This window comes from Gouania willdenowi, chromosome 18, assembly GCF_900634775.1.
Source record: "Gouania willdenowi chromosome 18, fGouWil2.1, whole genome shotgun sequence".
Lineage (NCBI taxonomy): Eukaryota > Metazoa > Chordata > Actinopteri > Blenniiformes > Gobiesocidae > Gouania > Gouania willdenowi.
Genome location: NC_041061.1, coordinates 3,907,388 through 3,917,895, shown reverse-complemented (window position 1 = coordinate 3,917,895; position 10,508 = coordinate 3,907,388). Strand labels below are relative to the sequence as shown.

At 35.9% G+C, this 10,508-nt stretch overlaps 1 protein-coding gene across 3 annotated transcripts; it reads right to left on the bottom strand.

Annotated features, from left to right (window-relative positions):
* Positions 1-4,618: 4,618 nt before the first annotated feature.
* LOC114480525 (E3 ubiquitin-protein ligase TRIM21-like) lies at positions 4,619-10,486 on the bottom strand. 3 transcript variants are annotated; one of them, XM_028474746.1, is made up of 7 exons: positions 10,152-10,486; positions 8,555-9,098; positions 8,018-8,111; positions 7,665-7,898; positions 6,325-6,472; positions 6,225-6,251; positions 4,619-6,150 (listed from the first exon to the last, which is right to left on the bottom strand). In XM_028474746.1, the coding sequence occupies exons 2-7, from the start codon at positions 9,088-9,090 to the stop codon at positions 5,519-5,521; spliced, it is 1,671 nt and encodes a 556-aa protein (XP_028330547.1). In that variant the 5' UTR covers positions 9,091-9,098; positions 10,152-10,486; the 3' UTR covers positions 4,619-5,518. The 3 variants fall into 3 exon arrangements, with proteins under 3 accessions (XP_028330547.1, XP_028330549.1, XP_028330548.1); XM_028474748.1 differs by having other exon boundaries at positions 8,555-9,065; XM_028474747.1 differs by lacking the exon at positions 10,152-10,486 and having other exon boundaries at positions 8,018-8,113; positions 8,557-9,345.
* Between the last annotated feature and the right edge of the window lie 22 nt (positions 10,487-10,508).

Genomic DNA, 10,508 nt, shown 5'->3' with positions numbered 1-10,508 from the left:
GAGACGCTGATAACCAAACTCCATAGTGATTGTAGCGCCAATCAGAAAAACAACCAAACTGCGCAAAACAAAACGTAAAGCTCCAAACTACACGAGTGAGTAAGTAAATTAAAGTATTATCTACAATTCGGCTGTCTTTTAAAAAAAAACAAAAATCATTTTTTACCTTAGAACCGAGTGGTCAGAGCATAGCTTCCATGCACGGCACCACAGAGAATCTCCAGGTTTCCAGATGGAGAATTGAACGGGTTGAGGTCAAAACCGACTCTGGTGAAACAGCGCGTTATTGAACATCAGTTCTATGGTTTAAACAATGGGAAACGTGTCTATAAAAGACTCACCAGTGGCTCACGGTTTCAAATGACCAATTCAGAGAGCTCCCGTGTTTGAGAAGCTAACGATAGCATGACACAGCAGGAAGTGGAGGAGTGGCCGCACACGTGACTCTTGCTCGTGTGAGGAGCTGTGCAGTGAAATAGATATAGATGGTGCGCTAGCGCCCCCTCACACCCTGAGGTCAAAAGCTGAATAGGTTTCATTTCGAGGCTGTCCAGAAGTGAAATAAAATGAAAATAAACATTTTGAAATGACCAAATCACTCCAAAATAACAGATACACACACTCGGGGTATTTGGAACCCGTTGACTCGCACCACGTCAGGGAGATATTTGCTCCACACACACACACACACACACACACACACACACACACACACACACACACACACACACACACACACACGCGCGCACACACACGTCCCTTGCTTTTATAGGTAGATATAGACAAAGTAAAATTCATCATAAATGAGCTCACAAATATGAATTATTACTGACTCACTAAAAATAATAATGCTAACTACCAGGATAATTCACACTTTAAAGGCTTGGAACAAATTTATATCCCACTAATAATCATACAGTACGTCACAATGTATGGGCAGCTCTGATCTGAATGAAACCTGGAGGAATAATTGAGGAAATAACCTGAGTGGCAGACTCAAATCAATCCTCAGTGAGGATAAATCTTTGTCTTTGTTTTCTTCTGATGATGGACTTGAAACAATCATTTCTCTCCCCTCACTCTTTGGCGTTCCCTTCACACCCACCCTTCCTGCTTGTCCCAGCAAGTGTCCTCATAATTAACAAATAAATTCATTAAAAATCCTACAATGTGATTTTCTGGATGTTTTTTTTTCATTTAGTCTCTCATAGTTGAGGTTTACCTATGATGAAAATTACAGGCCTCTCATCTCTTTAAGAGGGAGAACTTGCACAATTGGTGGTTGACTGAATACTTTTTTTTGCCCCACTGTATAAATCACATGTAAAGATCCCAATTCATATAATAAATGGTATAAAAAATAATATTTAGAAATAAATAGCGTATCGTCTTTACTACTGTGGCATCACATGACTTGAGCTCTATCCTCGAAGACCTGTAGACCTCCGCCCCTCGCCAATCTGGCTGCCCATTGCCACCACAACCTGCTGAGGACCCAGTGGAGAGCCCAGGTTGCATTTCAGCTTCTTTGCCCCTAATTGACAACTTAATGCCATTGTGGGGAGTTGAAGAGCCGGTAAGTTATTCTACTTATTAGCTAGTCAGGCTGGAACGATTTATTGGCCTAATCAATTACGTGAATACGCAGTGTTAAAGATAGGGACTCCCGCACTTTGGTGGAGTGGCGAGTATCAGTCATCGATCAGAGAAACTGCTTCTGTCTGCACTGCTGCTCACCTGAGACACGTTCAGCCTTTCTAATGGAGCAAACTGTTGGCTTAGACTGGAAACCATGTTTAAAAACCAACCAGAACATGTGACTACTTCTATTTATGGAACATTTATCATTATAATGAGACTCGCTAATGAGTCCAGGTCAAACCACTGTGTTACAAATGTAATAGGATTTATCCAAAAATCGAAAAGAATTTAATTTGATTAAAATAAGAATTATTTACAACTTGTCCCAACATGGAAAAACATAGTTCATGTTTAGTTAAAAACTGTAAGTGTTTAGTGAAAAAGTGTGATGTCATTTTGTCACATGCAGGTGTAGGTGTAGACCCAAATGCATGGATGGAGGCGGCGCTCAGGTGCATTAAACCAATATTTATTGTTTTTTAAGGCATGGTCAGGCAAGCAGGGATTCAGCGCATTCAAAAACACAAAAACCAAGAACAACGGAGCGAGACTAAACAAGAACAATGTCCGAAAGCAAAAAACACTTGTCGTCGATCCAGGAATTACTGGCATGAAACTGAGCCCACGTCACAAGTGAATAACGTAGTATGTCCCAGCACTGAGCTGGACCAAAGCCTCCACATTTATACACATCACTTCATCAATGACAGCTGGTGACCAGCAGGAGAAAGCTGCTGGGAGGGAGGCCAAGAGTTCCTGCCTGCCCTCCAAAATAAAACCCCATCCTGACAAATTTACTATGAAATGTTACATAAGAAGTCTTTTGAAAAAGCAGTAATTTCCAAAGTAATGCCCTGCAGAACAATTTATTATGTTGTTGTTTGTTTGAAGGGAAAAGCTGAATAAGATGAGTTTAGATTTTCATTCTCACAATGAAGTGATTAAAAAACATTGTTTGAATAAACAAAAAAATAATTGTTTACAAAAATATTGTTCGGTGCAGCACTACTAGCAGATGGCTTTATAAAATGATCATGCACATACCAAACCATGCATGTTGAATGAGATATGATATGCATATAGCGTATGTATGAATAAGATGTAAAGAAAACCATGAAGGAAGAAGAATAGAAAAGCCAGGAGAAAAAGAGAAGAGGGAAGGAAGAAACTGTGTATAGGTAATGAAACACAAAGTTAGATCATAGAATGAGGTGATCAATAGAGTGCTGATTAGTTATGTTAATATACAGTTCCCTCCAAAAGTATTGAAACGCCAAGGTTAATTCCTTTGTTTTTGTTGTATACTCAAGACATTTCGGTTACAGATCAAAACATGAATATGAGACAAAAGTTCTGAATTCCAGCTTTTATTTCATGGTATTTATATCTAGATGTGTTAAACAGCTCAGGACAAAGCACCTTTTGTTTGACTCCACCCACTTTTTTGTTTCGTTCTTCTGTAATCAGCAGTTGAATAGCGGCAAGTTTCACACCAATCACCAGTTTGTGACAAAAAGCTGAGAAAAATGTTTTTTTCTGAAAAAATCTATTAGTGACTTTGAAGAATTATTATTTTTTTTGCTTTAGTGACACCTCAACATTGGTTTCCTTCTATAAAACTACAAAAACAACACAGAGACTGAGCTTTTGATGGCAAAATTATTATTATTTTGCTATCTGGGTCAGAGTTGAATGGATTTCTTACTGTATTTTGGTGTTCCTCCGAGTCTCTCCCCCCATCAGTCTACACACACCCAACTTTTACAGATAAGGCTGAGCTTTTTTTTTTTTTTGGGGGGGGGGGGTCAGCAAACTTATACAGAAATACATCAAGCAATCGTGTACAATAAAGTTTATTTATCAGCACTTTTTTTTTTTTTATACATGCAAGTCCTAAAAGAAACTACACTCAAAAAATCTTGTAGGACATAAAACTTCTTCTTTTTTTTTTTTTAATTCCCAGAAAAAAAGCACTCTGTTAAATGTCATAGCCACAATTGTACAACAGAGAACGCCAAAAGATTTAAAATATGTCATTACTTGTTATATCCAAACATGAACAGTAGAGGTCATCAAAAGCTTTTCCTTTATTTTTTTAAATATCAATAAATACCCGCGAGATGAACGTAAATGTTTTCTTATTTAAATAATAATAATAATAATAATAATAATAATAATAATAATATTAATAATAATAATGATAATGATAAATGTTAAATATTAATCATTTAAAAAATGATAATATTAATGTTTTTTTTTTTTAATAAAATATGATGGGTGGGGCTTAGAAATAAAGGGGCGAGACTTAGGTCAATAAACAATTTTGATTAACTGATTGATATAAAGGGAGTAAGGCTTAGTTAGTGGGGGCGGGGGAAGTGGGTGGGGCTTAGGGTAATAAATCAAGTTGATTGACATTTTGACATAAAGGTATATCTCTTTTTTAACACGAAGGTTTAAAAAGTTCTTTCTCAAATGTTGTGAAACTAACTCAGCGCTTAGAAGTGTGACAAAAAAAAAAAGTTGTTTTTTTATTTTTTGTGTTAGCCACGTGATGCTATCAAAATAGCTGATGTTTCAGATAAAAGCATGTAAAACAAAAAAATGAAAAAGGTTATTTATTTTTTAGAAGATTGAAAAATAATCAATATTGAGTACTTGAGTCGTTTTTAATTTATTTTGGGGTTTGTAAGACAAAGGATTGATGGTTTTTGTGTTAGCCACGTAATGCTAGCTAAATGTGTCTGATGTGCCTGATGAAAATAGGCAAAAACAAGTTAAAAAAGTTTTCTTCTACGACGACCAGAAGCTTAAAAACTTAAAAAGGATGTAAAATATGTACATTTTAAATGTAATATATATATATTTTAGGATACAAGTAGACAGATTAATGGTTAGCCACATAATGCTAACAAATAGCTAATTTTCCGAAACAAAAGTATTAAAAAAAAAAAAATCTAAGGTTAATCATCGAAACGATTTCTAATCACAGCAAGTTCTTCTTTCTACAGTCATAAGTCGACACACCAAGTTAAATAAAGTCACACACACACAATATATAAATAAATATAAAGTGATGACAAAGCAGGAAAACTCTTTTTGACATAAAAATGTCACTGCACACTAGCAAAGAGGCTGATAAAGTTACAATTATTTTAGAGTTAAAACAAACCATTTCAAGCAGTAAATGGTGGAGATTTTTACACAGAAATTATGATAAAGTCGCTCAGACTTAATTAGAAGTAAAATATAATTTTTTTCAAAGTCCTCAACATGTTACTTAGCAGGTGGATGGTAACATAGCATGATACGATTACACTTTTAAAATCTTTTATTACAAACAACGTTGCTTTTTAGCGTTATTTAAACAGTGTAAATTTTGCTACTTTAAATAACAACAAAAGATGTTTGTGAACCTTTATTTCTATGAAGAACACGGGATGAAAATGTGCTAAAAATAAATTTTTCATAATAAAAACGATGACAATTTTCATTGTTTTTTGTTTACGAGATTAAAAAATTGACTAAAAACACAGACTTGTTTTCTCCCGTGGTGAACATCTGCGTGGTGTCTTTTATTCAGACAATCTCATATTACGCAGATGTTTTATTTTATTAGGGCTTTAAACACCTGAAGCCGCAGGCCTGAGTAAATTTATGACAAAAGCCTTTTGTCATTATTGTTGTTCACTCACACACACCATTAATCACATTAATCAGCACTATTTGAGATTTCTGTCATGTTTTGGGAACCATTGCTGTTGTCCAAAGACATTTAAAGTCGACTTAAAAGGAAATAACTTTTCATCCTTAGGGATGACCTGATTACCAGCCAATGGTTAATAAAGATGTGATGGAGATCACGGATCTCTGAAAACTAGAAAACTGTTAAGGATGAAAAAAAAAAAAGAAGAATTGCCAGAACTGTTAAGGATGAAAACAAAAAGAATAGGTTCCGTCCATATTTTCTAGGTTTTAGTGGAGAAATGGTCAAAGACTCTGAGTTTGCCTCGTCTTTCTTAGCGTGAGGGCTAAAATACGGTAAGATCTCACCACTGAATGATCCCTCAGTGAAGGAGTAGATGTGAGACGCTGCTCCAACGTTATAAAAAGACACGAGACCTTCCTCGTAGTCCACAAACATCCCCACCTTTTCAGGTTTCTCACTCAAAAGGAGACGCAGCGGTGGTGCCTTCAGAGCAGAAAACTTCTTGTCATCATAATGCGCAACAACCCAATACCCACTCTCTGGATTCAGGTTTAGATTCCCTTGCCGATTGGCATCCACCCTTGCTACCCCCAGTTCCCACCCTGTTTTATTGCTGACCTCCACCTCCAAGTAAGACTTTCCAGATTTTATACCTTTATCCCCCAAGACGCTACCAAATTTATCAAATCTCTGTGGAGATTTCTCCACTTTTTGGTTTTTTCTGCCATATTTCACAGTTTTGCAATCCTTAGAGACTTTAAGGTGCCTGTGTGCTGTGGTTGGATCCAGCTTTACATCCACTGTGAAGCACAAATTTAAAAATTGGTCGACAGATTCAGAGACATTTAAGATCATGGACTTTGTGGTAACGTACCAGGAAACTTTGAGACTCGCCGGATTTCTGCAAATTAAAATAATTTGGATCAGAAAAGTGGAGTTTGTTTGCATTAAATCCTTGTGAGGTAGATTCTTACCTATAGGGGTCAGTTTCTCCACCTCTAGTTTGATGTTTTCCATCATTTGGGTCGTGGCGGTTCTCATGCTGCCAAAAAGCAGGTCTGTGTCCAGTTTGATGTTTGTCCAGTCTGTGAGGTTAGGTTTCACTTGACTGGATGAGTACGTCTGAGAAAGACAAAGAATTTAAAACCAATTACAAACCCAAGTTTGATGTGCATTCAAAAACATTTTATATGCAAAATTATTTCATAAATGGTGTAGAATACTTTGACTTCAACTTTCGACCTTGGTACCATTACCATCTATACTCTTGATATCTAGATTAGTCCCTCTTGAACTGGCAGCCTTACTGCAGAAAAGTCTTTATATTTGCAGAATTAATTTCATGTTTGAATATCTGTGGGAAATTGTATGATTTGACAGACTTCAAGTTTCATTAATAGGAAAACAAGAATGTCTCCCATTGCACTCCTTTCTTACTGTATATTATACTCAGCACACCTCCAGCATGTAAATACAACAGCGTTGATTACAAAGCCATATAATTTCATTAGCTGGTTTCCTCTCAAATTATTTTGCAGATCACAGAACTAGCTAGCGACCATTTTCTGATGTGTTTTGCGCAGTGGTTTTTTTTAATGTCATTTCAGTAGGTCGAACGAAGAATTGCTAATTGTATCTTGCATAATTGGATTAAGAAATTAGTTTAAATTCAAAGTTATAGAAAAAGTTCTACTTAATTAATTATGTCAAGTTGGTGTAACATGTTCTTTATTTTTGTGTTACTTTAATGTTTGTTGAGTAAATGGAACTATATTTGTTTATAAGTAAGCATAACTTAAAAAACAACCTAAGAACAACTTCATATTATAAATAATTACATGCTGATAATGATAAAGTTCTGTTATTTCTGTTGTTACAAACAGGGATTGTTTAAAATTAAACTTAATTCATATAGCACTTTAACTGAATCATTATTAAGAAAAAAGTACAAGTAGCCACACATCCAATGGATATTATGGCTGACTACGCCCCAGATCAAACTCCTAGCTCTTCATACCCAACTAGCACACTGGCTTTATGAGCATAAATAACTTGTGTTAATAAATGTGGGTGTGGAAAATAAACAGAATACGACTACGTCTACTGAGTCTTAGTCATCAGAACCAATGAGCCCAATAAAGAGACTTTGATGAAGTTACGTAGAAGAAGAGTATCATCTACAGACAAGCTAACCAACATGGTGCTAGCTCTTTTTTTAAATTATCTGCTCAAAACAGAAGGGATCCAACCTATGTCTAAAAATGCAACTATGAGCAAAGCTAAAGGGACGTTTAGCCCAAAGCTACGTTCTCACCAGTAGGAAAATGACAGAATCCTCAATGTTAGAAATGTTCTCCAACTCAGAGATAGTCTGATGGATTTGATCGACTTCTGTTCCCAGATTGTATTGAAGTGTTTTTGTCTCTTGTTCCAAACTCCTTTTCTTCTCCAACATTGGCTGAAGGACTTTGTTCATGGTTTTCTTCACCACAGTCATCATGTTGTTGAAGACCTTTTTAATTTCTTGGATCTCACCATTCAGCTCCTCCTGGAAACGTTTGGTAGAGACATTACTGATGCATGATGGGAAAGCATGGGACCAACATCCACTACATTTGAAAGAGAACTAACATATCCACGACCTGGTTGTTTTCTATCTTAACTTACCTTACAGCTGTGCAGATCATTAGAGAATTCCTCTCTTTTATTTTCTCGGTGGGTGATTTCATTTTTCCATTTGGCCAACACTTCATTTATTTGGGTCTGGAGCAGAGAAAAGTAGATTATGAACATAATGAACATGTTTAAATGTAATTAATGATGCTTCATTATCTTGGTGCATTCTGTAACAGGTCACAAAATGAAAAAAAAAAATTGCATCGCCTCTGACACAGAGTCCATTAGAGCAGCATGGAAAAATATAAAGTTACAAAATTCATTAAATATATAAATAAAATGTGGCGCAGTAGGTACATGATTAAAACAAAATCTGAAACAGAAAATATGAAAAGATACAAAAGCAAAATATTATACATTAAATAATACAAATAAATTAAGAAAAGGTAGATCTCAATAAATAATGATAAATAATGATAAATAAAATGAATAGTAAATGTATTTTCCTAAATATGTGGAGGTAATACGTTTTTTTTTTCAACATGTTAATGATTTTATGATAAGAATAGCTTTAAAATACAACACTTCACCTTTTTCTTCTTTGCTTCCTCCTCGATGAAGACGATGTCCTCAGAGATGCTCACACAGTGGACACACATGAAGACCTGCTGGTTAGTGTTGTAGAACACCAAAGGACGGCCATGTTTCTGACAGGCTCTCTGATCCAAATCCTTCAGCTCGTGGCGCTGCAGCCTCCTATTGTGCAAGTGTTTCCTGATGTGGACGGAACAGTAGGAGGATAGACACACGAGGCAGGACTTCTCAGCCTTCAGGGTGCAGACGTCACACTGCACCTCCCCAGACGCTCCCTGAGACTCATTTCCACCTTGGCCGTTCACCTGCTGGATCATCTCACACAGGACAACGTTCACCTCGGGCACTCTCTCCACGGGCGCCTGGCACTTTGGACACTGGTTGCCAGATTGGTCTTCTAAGCATGTCTTGCAGAAAGAGTGGCCACATGTGATGGTGACGGGGTCTGTGAACAGCTGTGTACAGACGGAGCAGGTCAGCTTGTCCATCAGAGAGACGAGCAGATCTGGGAGTTTAGGATCAGAGGCCATTTTATCGTCTTTAGAGGGTGTGAAAGTAAATTTAGTTCAGTCAAAGTTGCTACAGAAATCAAATAAGGCAAGATGACATTACGTAGGATGAAACAAGGTGAGATGAGGCAAGACGAAACGACAAGACAAAAGATGAAACTCGATGAAAAGAGAGGAGACAAAGTTAAATGAGACAAGATGAGACGTGAGGCAAAACAAACTTAGATGAAATAATTACAAGATTAGATGAGAACAAGATGATATGAGATCATGAAAAGTCGGATTAAGCAAGATAAGAAAAGGCCAGAGAAAACTCAATGAGGTGAGATAAGGTGAAGTTCAACATAATCTCTAATATTGCATTCTTTATCTTATCGTATCTGATCTTTTCTGACAAGTTGACATTAGTTCTCATTAAAACCAGAAGTGACAGACATCTCTTCATCGCCAAAATATCAGAGTATTATATACCAAATGTTATAAATGTATTTATATTTACATGTACCCCTCAGTGAAAATGGGTAAAAATGCAGAAGAATTTCACTACGGTGATGAATAAACTATACATTAGTATTATTAGTAGTAGTATGAACAGTTTGTTTTGTAAAAAAATTTACAAGTTGTAACTTTGCTCAGCAAAATAAATAATATTGGCATTAAATATACTCCCAATGTCAACAATGTGATATTTCATTATGAAACATTGTTTGTCCAGTGTAAAGTTTCAGCTTTGAATAAACAAGGTCACAGAAAGAAAAAGAGAAGAAAAGAAAAAAAGAAAAAGAGAGAAAGAAAGTAAGAGAAAGAGAGAGAGAGAGAGACAAAGAGAGAGAGAGAGAGAGAGAGACAGAGAGAAATTAAGAAAGAAAGAAAGAAAGAAAGGAAAAAAAGAAAAGAAAAGAAAGAACTGGGATAATAGAAAGCAAGTTACCACAATAAGATGAAATTAGTTTAAATTAAAAGAAAAAAATGCATTTTTTTTTAACAAACTCTAAAAATGTACCAATATTAACATGAATGACAACAACAACAGAATGGATGACAGTAATAAGTTTACAGTGATAATGTAATGATATTCTTACCTTTCAGTGATGATGAACCGTCTACTGTGTTGGAGGTTGTTCTTCCTTTTCACCTTTATCCCTCTGATCAGTTTCAATTTGGTTTAAAGGCTCCGCCTCTACCATTTATGTAAAACAGGATTTAAAACCACACCCACTGCCTTACCAACGCGCCTCAGGCAAGACATGTATGTACATCAATTCTAAATCTTGTAAAACCAGGATATAAAGATGCAAAGATGGCAGCTTTGGCTACTTTCCATCTTTTTGTTTTAAAGTTTTACAATCGTTCAACTTCTGCTAAAAAATAAAACCTTTACTAAACTAAAGACTTACTAATTACAGATCAATTTCAAAACTCTACCTTTCCAGCTGGTA